At 34.1% G+C, this 23,464-nt stretch overlaps 1 protein-coding gene across 1 annotated transcript in view; it reads left to right on the plus strand.

Moving 5' to 3' along the window:
• The window catches only part of MDGA2 (MAM domain containing glycosylphosphatidylinositol anchor 2), an 841,090-nt gene that overhangs the window by 535,858 nt on the left and 281,768 nt on the right, over positions 1 to 23,464 (plus strand). Inside the window, exon 7 of the mRNA XM_065871677.1 lies at positions 5,645 to 5,777. Within this exon, the coding sequence (XP_065727749.1) occupies positions 5,645 to 5,777 (133 nt within the window). The remainder of the gene's footprint in view (positions 1 to 5,644; positions 5,778 to 23,464) is intronic.

Consider the following 23,464-nt stretch of genomic DNA (forward strand, 5'->3'; position numbering starts at 1 on the left):
GAATATTAAATTTATATGTTCAACAAAATAAATTAATACTATGCAATAAAACAGTTATAAGTAGTAAAGTCTAAATCATTATAAATATACTCATATGTACATGTACATGCCATTTGATAGCATATATATATATATATGCACATACATGTATTATATATTCTCTATTTTGTTATATATACATTATGATATATTTTTTAAAAATATTCTGAGCTTTGGGAGTTGTTTATTGAGAGGAAGTGAGTCAGCCTGAATGCTTTCCTCATTTCCTGAATGTGGTGAATTAATTGAGTGGGGTTCAAATTCTTCCTTAACTCTGCCTGTTATTTTCTACCTTCCTTTTACAGTTTTTGTCTGTATTAGCCCCTCTCCCTCTTTGACATACTACATAGAGTAGTAATCTTACATATTAACCTAGATGACTGTCTCCTAAGTTCAGACACCTTGGTAACTTGTTTCCTGACTGCAAGATGTAAATCATTTTAGTTCACCCAAAACGATTCTCCAGTCAAATGAGAGCTGAACTTTGGGCAATTGTGGACCTAGAATTCACAGTAAAAGTTATTCCTCCATTTTGTCTGTCCTTCTCATGTGTCTACTTTGTTGCTCTGATCTGCATAAGAGTTAACTAGGATATGCTGTGCACAAACCGTTATATTTATTGGACTATATTTTTTGGTCTTTTAAAGAGTGGGAATCATCTCAAAAGTAAGGCTGTTTAAGCCACTATGGAGAACAGTATGGAGGTTTCTTAAAAAACTACAAATAGAACTACCATATGACCCAGCAATCCCACTACTGGGCATATACCCTGAGAAAACCATAATTCAAAAACAGTCATGTACCAAAATGTTCATTGCAGCTCTATTTACAATAGCCCGGAGATGGAAACAACCTAAGTGTCCATCATTAGATGAATGGATAAAGAAGATGTGGCACATATATACAATGGCATATTACTCAGCCATAAAAAGAAACGAAATTGAGCTATTTGTAATGAGGTGGATGGACCTAGAGTCTGTCATACAGAGTGAAGTAAGTCAGAAAGAGAAAGACAAATACCGTATGCTAACACATATTTATGGAATTTAAGAAAAAAAAATATGTCATGAAGAACCTAGGGATAAGACAGGAATAAAGGCACAGACCTACTAGAGAATGGACTTGAGGATATGGGGAGGGGGAAGGGTAAGCTGTGACAAAGCGAGAGAGAGGCATGGACATATATACACTACCAAACGTAAGGTAGATAGCTAGTGGGAAGCAGCCACACAGCACAGGGAGATCAGCTCGGTGCTTTGTGACCGCCTGGAGGGGTGGGAGGGAGGGAGACGCAAGAGGGAAGAGATATGGGAACATATGTATATGCATAACTGATTCACTTTGTTATAAAGCAGAAACTAACACACCATTGTAAAGCAATTATACTCCAATAAAGATGTAAAAAAAAAAAAAAGGCTGTTTAAGCCTTAAAATCTCAATTACTACCCCATTTGTAGTCTTTACCTTTGGATAACATAAACACTAGCAGCATTCCTAATCATAAGAACTTAGGTATATAAAATATTTCCAGAATGCATCTACTACAAAAATGACCTCTGTATTTTAATGGTCATAGCTTCATTGCTGTTGGTTCAAATGTACTTGATTGTTTTATCAGTCCCTTGGGGCTTACTTTCCATTTACATGCTCTTGCTAATAATTGACTGTTCAGTTCTTCTGTGGGTGGCCCTAGCTCAGCTTCTTAAATCTGTCTTTCAGCTTACCCTAATATAAAGATTTTTTTAATTGTTATTACTGCTATTAGAGTCAATGTGGCTCAAAAAGGTTTACTGAAAACATTATGTGCAGAACAGTGAGTTGGCTCTATTCTTTTCTTGTCAGCAATCTTGACTGATTTGATAGCATGCAAAGCACAGCACAAATGGCAGGAATGGAATTTAAAGTGGCCTTATCTTATATAATAGAAAAGGCAGTATTAATATAAATATATAATGTAAATGACAAAAAACATATATAAACATATAAACAAATACAACTGGTATAGACAAAACATATTAACTCAGAAAATAGAAAGAATGTAGGAAAAATACTTTTAGAGACTGTCTCAAGGGTAAGAGCTTTTAGTTTGAAAACTCTTCCTTGAAATAATGGCTGTATGAAAATATTCAAAATAACTGTAGGGGCATTTGTTGTTTAATGGGTAGACAGCTATGGTGGGTGGAAATCATGTTTAAAATATTTTCCAACAAGAGAGGGCAAGTTTTGAAAAAAAATAATCAGGTAGACAAGTGACATTCAACACAAAATAAGTAGTATTAGAATAAATTAAAACCTACTCTCACAGCCCATCTAGTCTGCCCTCTTCCAGGCTCTGAAATTTAATGTCAATCGTCTTCATTTCTCTACATTCCAGCCACACTGATTTTCTATCTAACCCTCCAACAGGGCAACCTTACTACTGTGTTAGGTCTCCTCAGTTTTGGTTCCTACTATCTTTATTGTACTATTTGTGATAACTCATGTTTCAAACATCCTTCTAGTCATTCAAGTTTCAGTTCAAAAGCCTTAGAGATACCTCTCAGGATGTCCTATCCAGAATAGCTCACCACATCTCCATGTTTCTATCACATACCTTGTTTGATTTACTTGACAGCATTTAATACTTGTAAAAATCATTATCTGTCTTTGTTTAGATATTTATTGTTTCAAATATGTAAAGTTCAATGTATTTTTCACTGTGTTCCCAGCATTTGGGAAGTACTTAGAGTAAGGCTATAGTTAATTTTGTCTAAACATTTTTAAATTCACATATATAGAAAAGTACCTGAAACATAAGTGTATAGCATGATGCGTTTTTTCACAGAGATCAGATTTCGCTTCGTAGCATGAAGATCAAGAAACAGAACTTTCGAGCACCTCCTCTATGGTTGTAGTTAATTTAAGTCAAGAAACTGACTATCTCGTAAAATTTGATAGACAGGAAGTGTGGCATAACATTTGAAAGAATTTGAAAGGGTTGACTTTCTGTGATACAATTTTTATTTTTTTACAAAGAATAGGGAGAAGCAAGAGAGTTGACGGTGTATTCTAGTAGTACAAGTAAAAATATTTAATTGTAGAAAAATTACAGAGAAAGCATCAGACAGTTTCCAATTGATTATTAATGTGGCAAGTACTATAGAAAGGGCAGAGAAATTACAAAGTAATAAGAATGATACAAGAAATATAGCATCATACACAAAGGACAGAATGCATAGTGGGAAAAATGAAGTCTAATTTTTATAGATTTTATATTTTTGTACCTTTTATTTTTAAAAGTCATTATGATTATATATTATAACTACATTACTTCTTATAGAATATTATGAGTGGGAAGACCAATTTTAAGTATATCCTGTCAACCAACAAATATTCCTGTTACTAAAGAAGAAAGCATAGATTTAGAGGAATAGACTTGAAGTCCATTTTTGCATATGTTGAGTTTTAGGTATCTATGAGACATCAGAATGGACATACTGAGGTAAAAAATTGGCATATACATCTAAAACTTGAGGGAGAATTTTGGAATAGGGATAAAGTCTTGAGGGGGGCCAGGAATAAATTCATCAGGCTTGTAATATAAATTCATCAGCAAGGACAAAATCATTTAAGGGAATTTTATAAAGTGTTATTAACTGTAGAACAAATAGAATTCCAGAGAATACCAACAGTGAATTAAATGTTGAGAGGAGAAAGAAAAGTGAAGAAATCTAAGCAACAACAGTCACAGAGGTAGGAGGAGTAAGATGTATTATCTCATTCAAAAAATTATCTGAGGGCTTCCCTGGTGGCGCAGCGGTTGAGAGTCCGCCTGCCGATGCAGGGGACACGGGTTCGTGCCCCGGTCCGGGAAGATCCCACGTGCCGCGGAGCGGCTGGGCCCGTGAGCCATGGCCGCTGAGCCTGCGCGTCCGGAGCCTGTGCTCCGCAGCGGGAGAGGCCACAGCAGTGAGAGGCCCGCGAACCGCAAAAAAAAAAAAAAAAAAAATTATCTGAGTCAACAGGTTCTAGTATAACATTCTTTCAACTATGCTTTGTAACTAAGCACACTTTTATATGCATTGTATATAGTTAATATAAATGAGAACTCTGTAATACTTTGAGAGCATGTTTTAAAATTTTGGGTTGGCCAAAAAGTTCATTCAGATTTTTCCATAAGGTGTTATGGAAAAACTCGAACGAACTTTTTGGCCAACCCAATATAAATTCTAGAACCATACACTCTGACTCTGTGTATATTCCTGTGGGGTGTATTTGCGTCTGTTTATACATAAAAAAGGCAATGTCTTTCCTAAAGAAAAATTGAAAGATAGAAGATTATTATTTATCCCACTGAGGAAAATGCTAAAGGTGTGACTGTTTTAAGACTGAATTTTGACAATGAATGAAAGGAATTATGGCCAAATACCCATGCACACTGAAGGAGAGACTCATTTGACATTTGGAAAACTCTGTGTGCCTGCATATGTGTGGGCAAGCTTTTTTTTCTGCAACTGAACAGGCAATGTCTTTATGTATTAAATCACTAAATATTCTGATTCTTCTGAATAGCATATCAAAGTATTGCAATTTTTAGGACTTGAATGATGTTACTTAAGTAAAATAAAAGAAACACATGGTTCTGTACAGATGTTATCTGGAAAAAATTAACATTTTAAAAATGGCTCTACCAAATATGATGTCATTGGGAGACTTTTTACCATCTCCATAATTAAGTTACTTGTGAAAGGAACTATTTTGAGAGATGCATTAACAACTTTAGATGGTAAAGAAATCCCAGGAGACCTTATTTGAATTGGGCAGGTTTTTTCCTCTTCTTATTGTTGTTTGTTCTTTTTATCTTTTGAACAATTTCAGTGTTTTTGCATGGTCTTTTTTGGCTCATCAGTGTTTTTGCATGGTCTTTTTTGGCTCATCAAGAGTGTGTAAGACATTTTTGACCACTTGCCTGATTTGAGTCTATCTGCAATTTTGCAGATTTACTCAGGAGACTTAAACCTTGAATTCCTGAACATAAAATAACATGAATAATAATAGTATAGAAACACTCATGAATACTTTTTAAATGCAGTTTAAGATTTATCATGTTATTGCTCCATATACACAAAATATTTATGTATATACATTTAATTATCTATCATTAGATTGACCTCATTAACTTTGTTTCACCAACAGTGTTTCATTTATTGACTCTTCAGAATCCTTTTTTTTTATAACATTTCATGTTGAAGTCTGCATAGGTTACAGTGTTTGTTGAATAAACTCCATTATTAAGTACACTGTTCTGATCTTTGCATAATAATTTGCATAACTACCACCAGAAATAGATTTCCCCCCTTAGGAAGCTAGTTTGCAAAAAAAAAAAAAAAACTATGAATTTTCATTGTAGTCAGTTAGTTTTTATCTCCAAGCACATTACAGTTTGATTTTTAAATGCAATAGTTTTTTTTGTTGTTGTTTTTTGTTTTAGTTTAGGGCATTTTCCTTAAAAAATGACAATCTGCCATATTTTGATAATATAATTTTACATACAATGCCATGATTCATCCATTTATTAATTTTGGTTACCATTGACTTTTTCTAATGACTTTTTCTACATTTTCAGGGTGAAACAAAGATATTAAAACTAAAGAATCTTCGACCTCAGGACTATGCTAATTATAGCTGCATTGCTTCAGTGAGGAATGTGTGTAATATTCCTGATAAGATGGTGTCATTTAGACTTTCCAATAAAACAGGTACGTAACTACCTCTGAATGTTTTATGTGTTATCCACAACAAATGTTTAAAAAGTCTCTTTAACTTTTTTATACACCAAATGATTTCTATAATATATGTAAGGAACAAGGCATGTTTTCTTTCCAGAAAATTCTGTAGTATCTAAAAAACTTTTAAGTGGACAGTGTAAAATTTAATTGCAATATGCTCCCATGTAATATGTTTGTTTATACAGCAAGCAAAATTATAGTTCCTTAAATAATGTATTCATAAATGTCACAAGCCAGCCTATATTCTGTTCAAAGAAATTGCTGAGAAGTATTAGATTTTTCATATGAAAATTTGTGCTCTAAATTGCTAAAAGTGTTTTGTGATCCCAAAACTGAGTAAAAGAACCTTTTTTTTACTCTGTTTCATGTCAAGAAAGCTAATTGGTAATTTCAGGTAGGTGCTTTTCTACAAAGTATTTTTGTAGAAAATGTCAAAACATTAGCAAGACTGCAACTTATGTTAGCCTGTGTTTAGTAATATGGACCCCAGATTAATTGCACACATATTAAGAAGAAATGTCTAAATGAAAGAGCAAAGAGAGCATGTGAATGAACTATCTTTTGTAAGGTTGTATATAAAGAAACAATTAAAACTTAGAATTTGAACAGGTTTTGAGAAATTTTCATTGGCAATTAATATGAATTTTTACTCTTAAATCATTATATTAAAATATAGAGTTTTAAAGGTATTTTTCCCATTAACAAAAACCTTGAAAAGTATGGGCTTTGGTGTTCCTTGGTTTGGGTCCCAGTTCTGTCACTTATTAGCTCTTGGATCTTGTTGAGCAAGTCACTTCACTCTTTTTTGCTTCAGTTTCCTCATAAACTCATAAACTTATAGGAAGGAATTAATGAGTTGATGTATATAAAGCATGTAGAACATACTTTATTCATTCCTCTGACAATGAGCTAGTAGTTAGCAACCCCATCCAGATCATTTGGTGGAAAGATTAAACCTAGGACTTTCTGCAAAGATGAAAACTTGTGTGCTCATACATTGATTCATCAACATGTGTTCCACTGAGTTGTTCAAATTTTGAAAGGTCATTCTTTTATTTATTCATTCATTTATTCATGCATTTATTCATCAGAAACTCATTGTGTTCCTATTATGGGTCAGCAATGATAGGCATAGGGCTATTGGCTAAGATTTAAATTGCCTTAAACTAGAGAAATCCTCTATTAAGCACTGGATAAAAGTCATTAGAGGAAATTAAAAGAAGAATGTGGCAGACAAAAAGAAACTTTATCAAGAAAGATGAGAAGGACTTGATGAAAACTGTGTTGCAGGAAAAAACAGAATTATAAAATCTTGTTGGCCCTAAGACTTATAAAAGTTAATAATTTAATTTCACTTAAAAGAACAAATAGGATATTGAGAAATAAAAATCACATATTAATATAAGAACTTGGTGTGATTACATTATTCTTCTTGGCATGAACTATTTTGTGAATTATTATAACTGATTTTGTTTTTCTTAGTTTCTTTAATGTATTTTTAGAATACACATGATTCAGAGAGAAAAATTAAAAATTAAATGGAAGTAGGCCCTATGGGATGGGTAAAGGCATTGCAGTGTGTCCATGGAGATAATCCATAAACAATCTATAATAGGACTATAAAAGAGTTTTATTTGAGCCAAAATGAGGACTATAGCCCGGGAGACACAGATTCAGGAAGCACCTGAATTGTATTCCACCAGGCTGCAAAATGGGGGATGCTTATAAAGGCAAAATTACGTAAGTTGTTTGTCAAGAATTAGAATTGGAGCTGGCAAGAAGTAAGGGTGCTTGTTAAGCAAATATTGGCTGGGGTCTGAAATGGTTGCACAGTTATAAGGGAAGACCTTGAGACCATAAGGTTGCAGCTGACTGCTGCTTGCAGATGTCATTTTGAGAACAATTGATTGTGTGCTTGAGTCTGATAACAGTTCATAAAATACAAGTTCCCAATGATGCAGGAATGTGTCTGAAACCACATCCACAATGGCCACCTGGCTCCATCCTGGATGCCTGAACCACAGTTACTCCATTTTGATTTTTTAATTCATTCTTTTCTTTAGTGGTTAAAGCAGACATACAATGCATGTTTAAACAAGTGTAAATAATTGCTTTGGAAAACAAATGTCTTTGTTATCAGTCATGTTTTCCATGAACCCATTACATTTTGTGAATAGGAATTTTTGTTAATAAAAATCAATTTCCTAGAACTGCTTAAAAAAATGTCTAGGTGTCATTTTAAAAGTCAGTGTCATCTATAGATTTACCAATAATATGTTTTCTTAACTTTCTTACTCTTAATTGACATCATAGTAGAGCTTATAACTGTATATCTGTCATGGAGTGTCCAATCATTTGTTGGCCCCTGTTGGTTACTTGCCATGCTATGAAAAATCTTCTGTTACATAAATGTCATTATTTATCATACTAATCTAATGATCTTAGACCTTATCAAGAACAATTCACAGAATTTTATAAAACATAAAATATTATTTTTATTTATTTATTGTCATGCACACCCCCTGACCAATTGGCATAATTTTGTAGCAGGGTCTAAAAGTTGTTTTGATTGTTTTTCTACTCCCATTTGGAAGAAAATGAATATTAGCTCTTAATTGGTAAATTCCTAATATAGTTGTGTTTTTCATAGTTTATTAAAATAAACCTATTAAAATTTGTAAATTTAGAAAATTTAAAAATAAAGGTATATTTTAAATTATCATAATTATGGTAACTGTAAACTATTTGAAATTTCTCAGATTATATGTATTTCTAACATGAGGGCACCTACAAATTATGATTTTAAAAATTAATTTATTTTAATATATTTCAAGCAGTTATATGTTGATGACTCATGATTTCAAAGGCAAATAAGAATTATGTTATTTACATTAGGATGAAATACAAACTTTGTACCTGCTTGAGAGGTTATGATGAATTCGATAAAGAAATGGGACAGGTGGGGCTAATTTTACTTAATTATATAGGTCCTTTGATTCAGTCTGCTGAAATTTAGCATTTATAAAATTATCCAGTTAGGATGTTTTCCATAAATGTGCATTACATCTAGGAACCAAGTCATTGAAAAGTATTACTGACTATAGAAATACAGAAACCTACACTTCTTTTCCTCCTGCTCTTCCATATTTTGATACTTTGATACTTGATACTCTCTTCCATCTTCTTTTCCTCCTGCTCTCCTTTCTTTCTTTCTTTCTCTCTTTTTTCCCCTCCAATCTGTCTCAATAAATTTTACCACGGAAAAAGATAGAGGTTAGGAAACATCTCTGTTCCCTTTGTTAGACAACTATTATCTGTTCTTATTATTTTATATAACCTATAGGGAAGTTGTTAATGTAAATGTTCAGCAATTGCTGTGAGACTCAATATAAAACTTTTTGTATGCTGTGATCTATTCATGGTAGTACTCTTCTATGTTTAGAGGTATTTAAATTATATGTGTTATGAAAAATAAAATAATGTTTCAGTTATAGGAATTTCATAGAAATAATTGTCTGTAATAAGAATAGTATGGACATAAACACCTCCTCTTGTAAAATAGTATGTCCATTGTCATAGATAGCCAGTTTAAGGGCAAATGGAAACGGCAGTAGAAACTTTGCTGTCATCATACCTGAGTACTAACTTCACGCATCTTTCTTGGCCATGTGGATATTTGAACTTCTTTCCTTTAGGCAAGCTCCACAGCATCTAGACAAACAGTAGCACCATTTATTAGACTCTAGGTGTAATTTTTTCACCAAGAATCACAGCTTTAACGAAAGACTATGTTTGTGAGAGATACTTAGTGTAAATACAATGACTTCCTGTATTAGTCTGCTTGGCTGCCATAACAATACCACAGACTGAGTGGCTTAAACAACAGAAATGTATTTTCTCACAGTCTGGAAGATAGAAGTTCATGATTAAGGTGCAGTCAGGGTTGATTTTTGGTGAGGCCTCCCTTTCCTGGCCTGTAGCTGTCACCTTCTGATTGTGGCCTTTCCTCTGTGGTTCTTGGAGGGAGAGAGTAATGAGCTCTGATGTTTCTTCTGACTCTACCAAGGACACCAGCTCTAGCAGATTAAAGTTCCACCCTTATCACCTCACTTAAATTTACTTAACCGCCCTAAAGGCCCTGTCTTCAAATACAGTCACATTGAAGGTTAGGGCTTCAACATACAAATTTGAGGGGGCCACAATTCAGTTCATAGCACTTTAAAATGACTGAAAATGGCCTCTGCATTTAGGATTCCTTTTCTTTTAAAATTTCAGATATAAGTTCATAATATATGTTACATCAAAGGAAGAAAATGAATCAGCCATTTAAAGAAAAGAGTCTACTCTTCAGTAGAATCTCAACCTAAAGAGGGAACTCTACTGAGAGTATGTGTGGTCCTGTATTCTTAGCTTTGGGGAAAGAGGAAGGAATAAATTGTAAAGGAAGAAGGTAAAATGAAACTTTAGTGAGGAACAAAGATCACTTTTGTAATAGTATCATAATAAAATTTTAAAAGACTGGACAAATATCAAAATATGGATACAAATGATGTGTCAGTGAGTCTGCATATTTTTTTTTTCTGATCTTCCTTTTTATGATGGAGAAGTTAGTATGTGAAACAGAAGAAACAGGAGGAACAAAAGGGAAAAGAAGCAGAAAAAATGTTTTATCTTTTCATGTACTAAAATATTGGGAATATGAATGCCTTAGTAGATTTTTTTTATCATAGATAATGCAGATTTTCTAAACAATAGTATTTATAACTACAGATACCAACAGAATACAAAAAATAGTATTAGAATATTGTTGATAGGCCATATCATTAGAGAATGAGATGTTTCCTATAACTCGCTTGCAAGAATTTTGACATTCAAAAACCTAAGGTTCAAATTTTGTTTTTCTCAAATTGGAGATGTAATTTAGCTTCTCTAAACTTTTCCCCTCCCCAAAATAGGCTTAACACAGATATCCATATTATTTGGTTTTATAAGCTGTAAATGCTATTAAATGGAAAACTTTTAAAAGAGATTCCAACACATAACAAATACAATAAATAGTAGTCATCATTGAGTTGTTAACCTTGATAATGGAAAGAAAGAATAAAATTGGTATCATCAGTAATCATGGAGAAATGATGACAGGAACCTTAGACTTTTGCTAGGATATGGTGTATAGCTTCAACCATTGATGACTAATCTTAAAATGAGTTCTCCATCATTTTTTAATTATTTTCATCAGTGAGAAAATTAAATATTAATATTTTCCAGAAAAATATATAGAAATGAATACATATTCTGGCATATGTCTGTTTAAACTATGATTGGCAGAAATGTTTACATAAATATAAAATATTATTCTGTGAAATTAATAAGGGCACATAAGGAAAATTAAAGAAATTTGCAATTTTGTTGATATGTAATAGATTCTTCATCTGAGTGCTCTGTCATTTCCTACAGTAATTGAACGTATATATGCTCTATCCTCACTAATGTAGTTTCATAAATGTGGAAATATAGGTGATGAATACACAGTGAATCTGGTGACAGAAGCAATGGTTATTATGGGGCTTCAGCTTTGGTCTTCCTGATACTATTTTCAGAGAAACAAGTTAGCCCAGATTTTTCAAAATTCTATTACCATAGTAACAGGAAGTATGCATGTTTCTGGGATCTCTCTAGGCCTGTGCATTTCATTGTCCTAGCAATGAATTTTTCAGGTTCACTATATCCAAGTTTATTCTTAGACTATGAGCTCTTATATAAAATATCCCTCATAAACTATTAACCTGCCCAGAAGACATCATAACCCAGATACAGTAGATAGCTAAGCAAAGAAGATTAAAAAAAACTGTTAAACAAATGAAAGGCAATGCTATCATATTTATTAAAAAGGGTATAAATCATTGAAATGCTGTCTCACAACTTAACCAAATACTTTGCAGCATGTCAAATAGTCTGTGTTTTAGCAAACATCTAGAATAATTTATTGATCAGATTTTCCCAGCTTTATGTAGTTATTCTTCAAACACTATTAGGCTATAATTATAATTAGACAATTTAAAAGTTATTCGAAGAATAAAGAAGTTCAAATCATGTGATATTCCTTTCAGTGAGTTGAGTGAGAATATGTTAAAATAAAGCAATAGAATTTTTATACACCTTAGAACACTTAATTTTTAATTTTAAACTGCTTCTGATTGCAGATTTGTAGACCTTGGCTTAGTACTTGATAAGGTTCTATTGTTCTAGTGAAACTGCTGAGAATTCTATTATTATAGACAATTCAGTTACTAGAAATGCATTTTAGACTTCTTGTATGTTTTTTTGAGCTTGCGCTTAGAACTTGTGGTTTAGAATATCTTTATGATCATTCACTGACAAATTTGATTTTATACATTACTGGTCTCATGATGAAGATACAATAATATCCATAAGTGCATGTAGCTAATCCCATAATTTACTTACCCAAACTCCTAGAATAGATTATATCAAGGGATGGTCTTTAGGGTTCCCAACCATCCCAGTGTGTCCTGGACTCAGTGAAAGTCTCACATCCTATAATCTCAGGCAATCCAGTATAATTGGTCACTTAATGATCTAATCCACCATGCAGCCTACCCTCATATAGAATAGTCTTAATGTCAGTTGTTAATGCTGGTACATGTGCAGGCTTAAGCAGCTCTACATAAAGAAGCATTTGTAAGAAAAACCAGGGTGTAAATCCTGATTCTCCCCAGTGGTGGGACCAAGTCCTTCAACTCTTTGAACCTGCTTTTTTTGCTAATTCATGTTGATAATGGGCTCTAGGTGGGCCACCGATTGATAGAAAGAGAATATTTACTCTCAGATTTCATTTTTATTTACCAAGTTAACATTAACAACAACAAAAACTTAGATTAAATGAGATGGCTGCAAAGAAGTAGATGCAGCCTCTATGTACACAGCTACTCTTGAGCCCCAGGATTCATGCAAGCAAGTTTCAGGCTTGCAGAATTTGACAAGATTAATACCTCATTGTGCTGTTGTCCTTTTATACGTAAGCCTTACATTACTATCTATTCAAGAAAAAGATTTAGCAAACAAAAACCTCTGGACCTGATGCACCCATTTGAAGAAATCATTGCACATCTTGGGCTCTCAATATTTCTTTTACAAAAAGTCACTGTCAGGGAGGTTTTCATCTCATTCAAGAGAAGATGCATCACTGGCCACTGTCCTGCCTCCAGCTGTAAGACATTTAAGAGTACAAATTTCCCCACAGAACCTTACCTCATTACACATACTGTGAAGATTAAATGAGATTGTATTTAAATTGCCTGGCAAATGTTGGGCTCTTAGTTTTATGGTATTGTGATTGTTAGATTAAAAAAAAAATTACCTTTGTGAAGAAACTAATGAGGATTTCCAAAATCTCATTTAACTCTTTGATTGTCCTTTTTTATTTATTGAAAGTATCAGTGATACAATATACTACTCTGTACTTTTCAGCAGAAATATTAAATCACAGTTAAATTCCAATTTATTTCAATGGTTAGAGAAATAAGTGAATATCAAATATTGTGTACTCATTAAATGTAAATGATCATATTACTAGTATGTACATTAGTAATGAGTAGATGTTTACATTAGGTCTGCAAGATTTTTATAAAGCCTTTTTGTAATATACTTACTTCCATAATGAAGAAATAGATACAATTTATGTTCTTACCCTTTCTTGAAATCAAGTATACTAATTAGTACCAGGTAAAAGTACATTTAAAATAATTTTTAGGAAAATAGGAATTGATTATTATCTCATCAAAGAACGCTTATAGAATACATTTTCTAGTTTAAAGAAGAGGAAAAATGCAAACAGTTTTTTTTGGGGGGAGGGGTGAGCCATAAATAATCTGCTTTTATCTTTGACATTCTAATATGATGAAATGCACGTATTATTGTTAAAACTTCATGCTAAAATATTTGTTTTCAAGGAGTCCTCTGACCTTAGCCACACTACTCATAGGATTTAACATCCTGTATTGTGGCTAAGATTAGCCCTGTGGTCACTATTAATATAGATTCATAGAGTCATTTGAGGCACAACTAGACATAATTTAAAAGATCCACATTGGTTCATGGTGGCTTCGAATTAAATTTAAAAATTAAGAAAGTCCATGGGCTTCCCTAGTGGCGCAGTGGTTGAGAGTCTGCCTGCCGATGCAGGGGACACGAGTTCGTGTTCCGGTCCGGGAAGATCCCACATGCCACGGAGCGGCTGGACCCGTGAGCCATGGCTGCTGAGCCTGCGCGTCCGGAGCCTGCGCTCCGCAACGGGAGAGGCCACAACAGTGAGAGGCCCGTGTACCGCAAAAAAAAAAAATTAAGAAAGTCCTTGTAGTAGTCCATATAGTGGGAGTAGGGTGTCTCATGTATTCTTACAGGGACTAAAAGGAGAGAGGTGAGAGGTAGACTGGATCATAATGGACAGGCAGAGTATCAGAAATGCATTAACATCAACCTTTTGACTATAAGTCCAGATGCAGCATGTACTTTTGATTTGCTGTTGTGGCGGTTATTTCCAAAGCATCACAAAGATTTTGGCTTTTCCCTCAATTTTCATTTTCTGCAACATCTGTTCTGAGACATTTTTTTTCTGATAACAGCATATTCTTCTTGATTTACTTGCTACTGTTCTGTTGCTATAGAAAATAGATTTGCCCAATTGTTTAGTAATACATTTTAGTTTATTTATTTTTTATTTTTTTTTTAGTTTATGTTTTGAACAGCATTTCTTTCTGTCAGCTCCTTTTAGTCACTCTGCTTTAGTTGCTATATTGTACTACTTGAGCATTTTATTGACTACATCCTTCAATCACATACCATCCAGTGAATGTGCTGTAAAGTCAACAGTATTGATTTCTGATAGACATATTGTGTAATAGAAATTTATTGATGGCAACCTTGTCCTTTTGTTCTATTAATGGTACCTATTTCCCTGTTTTGACAAAAATGGAAATTATCAAGAAACCAGGTATAAAATTTTTGGCATAAATAGATGTGACAATTATACGAAGCTACTCTTTAAGTTTCACTTGGATTTGGCACTGCAACCCTGTGCACAGCCAAGCAAGAGGCAGAATTTTTAGTCAGTCACGTGGTGTTCTGCCTCTAGCAGCATCTGGCAACGCCAGTTTGCTTTGTTTTACTGAAAAGAGTTTATAGTTCTAAAATGGTAAAATATTGGCAATTTCATATAGTTTGACTTAACAGGTAACAGTAGATAAGAAATTTCTTCAAAATGATTATCATGTATTGAGTGCAAATTAAAATATATATTTTCAAAGTGAAGAGAGAAAAAGACACAACAGGAAATAAATGAACAAAGCTATTGGAAAAACAAGCCGTATAATATGGGTTCTTATAAATTTCCTGGGATTGAATCCACTAAGACAATTGCCTGGGAGGAACAAAATAGGGGAAAAGAAGCAAAACTCCTTCTATTCTTAGCATATCTTTCTAATTCTCTTGGTTTTGATCATGAATACTTAATAACTAAAGTCCTGCCTCATTACATTTTGTCTTTCAGCTTTAAAATTAGCTCAATCTGAAAAAATTGTAACGTTTATGTCTTTCTCATTTTGGAACCATAAGCAAAAAGCAATCAGATGTGATGTCCATATAGACTTAGGACACTATGGACTATACAAAAATATGATACTACATTTCAAGGACCCTGAAAATTCAGTGAATATGCAATGGTTTGCATACTAAACATTGTTTTGTGTGTTTAAGTAAAATGTTAAATATGAATACAGGTTTAGAAAAGCATTACTATATGTATACAGATCTACAGTCAAAGAATATGTAATATGGATTTAATTCTTAAGTCACTGGAGAGTTAAATAGGCAATTCAATACATACCAATATTAAAATCTTGAAGAAAAACAAAAAATAATTTGACATTTCAAACAAATGGTATTTGTTTCCTCTGCAAAGATATTTCATCAGTTCATATTAATCATGTAGAATGGGAAATATGGGTTTAACAAAATCTATATGGAAAACATCAGAACTAGAGTAGGAAAGTTATATTTTCAGTAGCTTAGTGAAATAAAATATTGGCAGGACATTTTTTGTGCATGCAGTTTCTCATGTGTAGAGAGGAATTGAATTTAGAGGTGATTCAGTCAGGGTTTTATCTTTCATATTAAAATAGTATTAAAAAGGTTTATTGAATTTTAATCTTTCCTTAAGCAACATTCCATTTTGCGCAGCTTTTTAGTTCCTTCACATATGTTACACTACAGTATTATCTTACTCAAAAAAGAAACACCTCCCTTATCATATAGCAGCATTGTCCTAGAATATGGCAACAATACATTTAAATGTACTCTGAATGTCTGAAATCCCAAGATAAGAAATGTAGCTAGTTTAATAGTTAGGCTTGAATTGACTTGTGTTAGAATTAGATCTGTAATAACATTCTTAAACAGCAGTTAGTATTTACAGTATGTCAACCTGATACTGTACTGAAACCTACTGCAAGGTCTATAGTTTAAAACTGTCGTTTTCTCCGGTGCAAACCACAATTTTATTGTTTTGTAATTTAGTCCAATATATTGGCTCCTAACCACACATAAAACTTGGAATCAAATCCCTCTGCTTTGGCATATTTATTTTTCACAAATTATGCTCTGATTCTGCCTCTCTTTTTCTTTCTTTTTCATTTAATTATCCATGGGGAAGGAATATCGATGTAAGCCTAAAAGTAAATAATAGCTAATATATCTGTACTTGAAAGGAGAACACCTCCTGAAAACATATTTAGCCCTTTATAAAACAAAGTCTACACATTTCTCAGGTTTCCCAGGGCAGGCCTTAATTTGTTGAGGCACCCCTCAACTCCTAGAATTAGAGTCCTCATTCCAACGTTTTCAGATGCACATGTCAGTTGGAGGCTAGTGCAGAAATCCCAGTTAGGAGGTTGGTAACAGATACTTGGCAAGGGCTGAGGTACTCATGACACTGCACTTGTCTGGGTTGTGACCCAATTCAGCGATCAAGGTATGATATTCTTAATTTTATGAAACTACTTGTAGAGTCCAATGTAAATAATCATTATAATGCTTAAATGTGTTAAGTATGAATGTATGTATGATTTGTATGCTTTGATTTCTTTAATTTGACCTTTGGTCCAGTATTGTATTTAGCAAAATATGACTACTTTTGTCCTTTGCAAAGTAGTATTTTATAGCAAACTTTAGAAGCACCAGCAAAAGTCTCTCTCTCTTTTCCCCCATCCCATGATTAATACCTAAATATATGGATATATTATTCTTTTCTTGCTTTTTAAAATTGTATCTGCCTAATCTGATATTTTGGGGTTGGCAATTGAAATGTCAATAAATGAAGACTTGGTTAATAGTTTATGACCATGCTTACTGTTCCATGTAATAATACACTTGTTTTTCTTACTCTTTTCTTAGTGACATATTGTCAACTGCCACTGTTGTTCTCCATTGTTCTGTCTCAGGAAGTCTTTCCTTGTTTAAATTTTTCCTCCTTACCTTGTGAAGTCTGAGAACTTAAATAACTGAGCCCATTATAGTTTTGTATGAGTTAGGAGTGAAAACACTGTGAGCAATGGCCTAAGAGCCTTTTCCACAGTCACTTCAGAATTTAGGCTTTTAAATTATGCCTTAGGGGGTTCACAAGTCCCTTTTGCCTTCTATTCTAAGTGGTAGAGATTTCTGGAAGCCTGACTAGCAAACCATGTTTATTTTTGCCTTCCCTAGGCTTTTATTATAATAGATGATATTAATGTTATCCCTTTTTTCTATTAGAGCAGCAGCATTAATTCTTTCTCTGACATAAATATCATCAGGAATTTAATTAGAGCTTGAAAATTATCAACTTTATTTCACTCTGGAGTTTATCTACAATGCTTTAAATCCATCTCAAGTCAGACTGCCTAGATTAGAATCTCAGCTCCACCATTCACTATGTACGTGACCTTGGGAAAGTTATCTAAAGTCTCAGATTGGTAATAAGTAAAAGTTATCTAAACTGTTTCTCAGATTGGTAATAATAGTAGCTATCTCATAAAATTACATGAGAAATATATGAAAAGCTTTCTGAAGTGTGCCTGGAACATATTAAGGGCTATAGTTGTCTCCATCTAATTACAAACACCTCGAGGGCAGTATTTTTGTCTGTTTTGTTCTATTGTCTCCAATGCCTAGAACAAGGTCTGACACACAGTTGGCACTTAATAAATATATGTTGAATTAACAGTTTTTCTTTAAATAAAACATAGGTTATTCCTTTGTTTGCTGTCGGTTTATTTTGTTGCTATCAATGACCTGGCTAATTAAGCTCCTGATCTGATTTCTAATCTTTGCTGTATCTTGGAACCAATTTAGATATTTGAGTAACCTGAGTATAGATATGTGACAAGATTAGGAGACTATATGCCAAGGTGTTTTCGTAATCAAGGTAGACATTTGGCCTGGGCAGTCCTTTGGAAACTAATGGAATTCCCTTGGAGAGGCAAACAGAGGCCCAGCAGAGTTAAATCTGTTCAACATTACTCTTTAAGATTAGCTGTGAACCACCTTAGCAATATTACTATAAAATGAAATTGTAGAATCATAAAAAGTTTCAAAATATAACATTATAATACAGTGTCACCAGGATGGGTAATAAAAAGAAAAAAAGAAAAGCACCTAGTTTTTATCAGACCGATAAGACAAGAGTAAGAGAGTAACTAATAAGAGAGTACCTTTTTGCACCATCCCTCTATGTTACAAGTACTGGTTTTAGAAATACCAGCTGCCTCCATTTCAGCAGCTCTGATGGCCAGAGCAGAATTATTGTTTTGTTGTTTTTGCTACTCTAGTGAGGCCTCAAGAAGTATAGCTGGGAGATCAACACCAGATGGTCTTGGAGGTGATGTCTTTATCTGTTCTTCTACTGCTGTGTCACTCTTACAGAAGAGCCTTAAATCTTAACTGATCTTTTTAATTCTATATTGAATTACCCACATACTGGTCCTCTTATGACAAAGGCCATATGCCTTTAGTTTTGGTTTCAGGGACATAATTTGGTTTAATCAAATGGTTTACTGATAGTAATGTATGTGCTATAACTGAGCAAAGAATTAAGTACAAAGAAGTGTAAATAATATGCTGTAATTATTTTATGTGAGTAGTGCACTAAATTTTGAAAGAGAAATTCTTTGCTATCACCTTGTTAGTGATATAAAGCATGATTAAGTTTAGATGGGTTGAACAATGAGAGAACAGAAAGGTCTTCATAGCTAGTATTTTTCAATGAATGGTTCATGAAATCCTGAGTTTTTATGTTTTTTTTTTTTTTTTTGGTTAAGTTTATGACAAATAGGTCTTATGTGGAGTTTCTGTTCTCTAGTCTTTAAATTCAACATTCTTTTATTCAATAAGACTTTATTAAGCACATAATTCTTTGCCAAATCCTTTTATGCGTGCTGTTGGTACGAATATGAAAAACACCACCCTTTTCACAGATAATTCAATTCTTAAATATCGCACAGTGAAAGGCGAAGGTAAATGTTCTAATGGTGGCTAAGGTATGTGGGGAGGGGTGTGTGTGGGAAGCTATAATAAGCCACTATGCTTATACAAAAGAGGAAGGAATTCAATTGCCTTGTACAAAAACTAAGAATTTGGTAAAAAACTGATATTGACACTTGACCGTGGTAAAGTGGTTTACCAGGTGAATAAGCACTGGAAGAGAATCCCAGGCAGCAGGAATAGCAAGTTCATGCCTTGTTGATTTTGTGAGGAGGACATCTTTGCAAACTGGCACTATTCCTAAAAACCTGGTATCTTCCATGAAGAACAGGAAAATTCCACGGACAGCAAGTTTCTTGGTTGGAAGTACTTAGCTTGGATTTTCTCTCCACGAGTGATGACCCTCTGGGATTCTGCTGCGGCTGCAGATAATGCTCAGTTTCTGGTGAACTTGAATGAGACCTTGCTTTGCCAAGATTTCACCTGTTGGAAGGAACATTAAGGGATTGTTGGCCAAGGGAGGGAGATGTAAGTGGTAATAAGGTTCTTCTTCATCATGTTTTAACAATATTTATGAAGAGTTTTTAGGCCATTAAGTACTAGTACCCCAACTATTGGCATAACTTATCGACTGAAATAAGCTTTTGACTTTATCTTTTGCTCACCTTGGAACACAAGTTCCAGTTCTAGTTTTTCTGTTTATCTTGTTTAATGACTAGATTCAAATGTAAATAACACTCATTATAATTTGTAAACTCTGATTTCATTGAAGATATCTTTTGGCAGTTTTTTAAAAAAATATTTATTTATTTATTTGGCTGCACTGGGTGTGACCGGGGATCAAACCTGGGCCCCCTGCACTGGGAGCATGGAGTCTTAGCTACTGGGCCACCAGGGAAGTCCCCAGATTTCTTTACTCATTATGCTGTGATGGCATAAATATTCTGGTCAGGGATCATAAATGCACATGACTTCAGAGAACAGGGAGGTGATGTAAATATGTGAAGTCACCCAAAACAATGGGAGTCATGGGGAGAAGGCTGGTTCTCATCCTATTAGGATGTAAGATTCTGAGTGCAGGAATTCTTGGGCTGTTTTGTTCACCATTATATCCCAAGTGCCTATCACAGGCCTTGATACATAGTAGGTGCTCAATAAATACTTATTAAATGAATATGTTGAAATGTGTTATACTGGGGAGACCAAACAATACCTAAAGACATTTATTCCTAATAATGATAACAACAACAAACAATAAATAATATTGTGCCAATCAAACAAAACCCATCTAGGGAAGCCATTTTTGGAACTCATGGCATTATGCAGTAGGTCTCTTCTAGGAAACTTTTATGCAATTTTCCATGAAGGAACATATTTACTCTGCCTCCTCAATCATTTGCAGGACTATCTGTCCTTTGAACATTAAAAAAATGAAAAATGCTTGTTAGCTTCAGTATCTATAGCAAAGGCTCTCTCTTGCATTAGAGACTATTTATAAATACTATTTCAAATATTGCCATAACCTGGAACATTGTTTTAAATAGAATTTCCTAATATTATATCATTCCTGGGCTTCATGAGAATCAATCAATTTGTCAATAATGATAATATTTGAATAATAACTTCAACTATATGCGTGGATTATTTTGAATTTTCAAATCAACTTCTAATATATTCTCTCATTTTTATCATGTGAAATGTCCATTGCTACCTGTATTTCAGTGAAACATCTGTTGAAAACGAATTCCAATGAAATGCATGAAAATACAGTGATTCTTGTATCTTAGTGAAATGACTTCTTTTTGCAAGAGAAACTTTTTTCTATTCTTTGAATCTGTAAACATAGCATGTCGCTCCATATAGAAGCTGGACTTGGTTTGTCTATCATGTGTATATTTTAGTTTAAAAAATGTACGGCCATGGAAAAGAAGCAGAAAGTTAATTGTATATATTTTTACTTCCTCTTCCTTTTATTCATGGTGTGCTCTTACTTATTTTATTTTGTGTTTATATCCTGATGGGTAAAGGTGCCCCTACTCACCACTGATTTCTTCCTTATTCTTTCTTTAGCCTTTTCACCTTATCTCCATGTGGCCAACTACTGATCATTGAATTTACATGGAAAGGGTGTCCTAGCAGACACTGTGAGTGCCCTGTTTTCTCCTCTTAGCCTGTTCTGGAGGTTATTGTAGTTTCTTTTGACAGATTCGATTCAATATCCTTCTGTTTGAAAACTTTCGCTGGACTCAGCAATGTGTTCAGCCAATGCAGAAGGCTGGTAAGTTAAGACCTATAGAATAATCCTTAACTAATGAAGGACAGGAGTTGGTAGGTAAACACCCCAGCCAGCCTCCTCACTTTTCAGAGGGAGAGTTCTGAGATGTGTTCTATCTAGTTTTCCAAAGGGTCCCCAGCAGCAGGGAGTCAGGTTTCTCACAGTGACAACCGCTCATTAGTGCTCCATTACTGGGTTTCCTCCCTTGTTTGTCTCTTCCCTTCTCCTTCAGTATTCTTCCTGCGATCTCCACCCAAATGAACTATTTTCTTATATTAGGACCTGCTTTTGGGAGGATTCAAAATAAGACAAATACCATCCTAGCTGAGGATTTTTTATTGGAGTTCATTCTGGTGGGGTTTTTTTTATTGTTGTTTTATTGGTTTGGGGCGGGGTTTTGTTTGTTTTTTCATGTTCTTCCTTCCTTGTGATTTTTCTCTGTGACTCAGTATTCAAGTTCCTTCCAATCAAAGAATCATATGTCTCAGATTATCTCTAACTCAAGGCAACTTGCAGCTTTTACTGTAGTTAACTATTTCATATCAATTTAATCGAAGCGTCGGGGGTGAAAAACTAAGTTCCTTTTTAAAAATTGAAAGGCCCAGATCCATGGAGAGCCAAATCTCTAAAAATATAAAGATGATTAGCACTACATTGTTTTCAATTATTTTAAACCATATTTATCTTCAGCTAGCTGTTATGTTAGGTAGTAGCCAAAACAAACCCACCAATACAATAGTATTTTCTTCCTACAGAATGTATTCTTAATTAACCCCAAACTAAATCTTTGTATTACATATCCAGAAGACCTCACGAGGAACTGTCTCTAAAATTAATGGTCATTAATCCCAGTCTACAAACTCAGGTTTGAAAGAAATATATCTTCATTATTCTATAATTCAACTTCATTTTTATTTCAACTACCTCTTCTGCCATAATTTCAGAAATTGTATCTCAGTCAACGTGGAGTTCCCATTTCCATGAGATTTTATTTAAATTCTAGGGGGTGCTATATTATACCAAGGTGTGGGGCATGAGATCTGGATCTTTTGACAGGCACGTATCATCTAAGATCTCCCTCACTCGTATTGTCTTGCCACATTCAGTTCTGGCCCATCTCTCTGCTTCTTCCATTCCATTGTGTGGGGCTGGGGCTGTTCCCCTGAGGTATGGAGCCTTTCCCATGAGATTCACTATGGCCTGTCTGTGTAGCCAGTCATATTTAGTGACCTCAAAGCATCCCCTCTGCTCTTGAATATGCAGATGTTCAGGATTTGGTGTGGGAGTCAAGAAGCCAGTCCTCTCTGTCTCAGACCAACTGAAGTAACTGTTGCTTAGCCCAAGAAAACTTTCTTTTTGTTGGCCAGGAGGGGAAGAACTGAAGGGAACATGGGAAGAATTCTCTTCCTCAGAGATATTTCCTAAAATATACTTTCCGTGTTGTAGTTATTGAAGGTTTAGGATTTTGGAAAATAAAAACCACAGACTATTTGGTCTCTCCTCTCTTTCATTTCCCTTCCCTTCTTTTCCCTTTCTTTCTCTTTCTTTTTCTGTCATTCTACTTCATCACATCCCTCCCAGGACAACTAATTTATAGATCTATCTATCTATCTCTCGTATTTCCACCACAGAGAACATCAAGCATGCTAGAATGTTGACATACTGATCTTAAAGTAGCCAAGTCTCCAAGATAACTGCTGTGGTGATGCATGCCTTCCATCATTGAGTGCTGGCAAGATTCTCATTTGGATAGTCTGATGGGCACTTTTTTTATGAGCACTGTGTACATAGAGAATGTTTATAGCTGGTGGTGTATGTCTGTGCATGTGTCATATTAAAAGCAGACTTAGTT

Source organism: Phocoena phocoena, chromosome 2 (genome assembly GCF_963924675.1).
Source record: "Phocoena phocoena chromosome 2, mPhoPho1.1, whole genome shotgun sequence".
NCBI classification, from domain to species: Eukaryota; Metazoa; Chordata; class Mammalia; order Artiodactyla; family Phocoenidae; genus Phocoena; species Phocoena phocoena.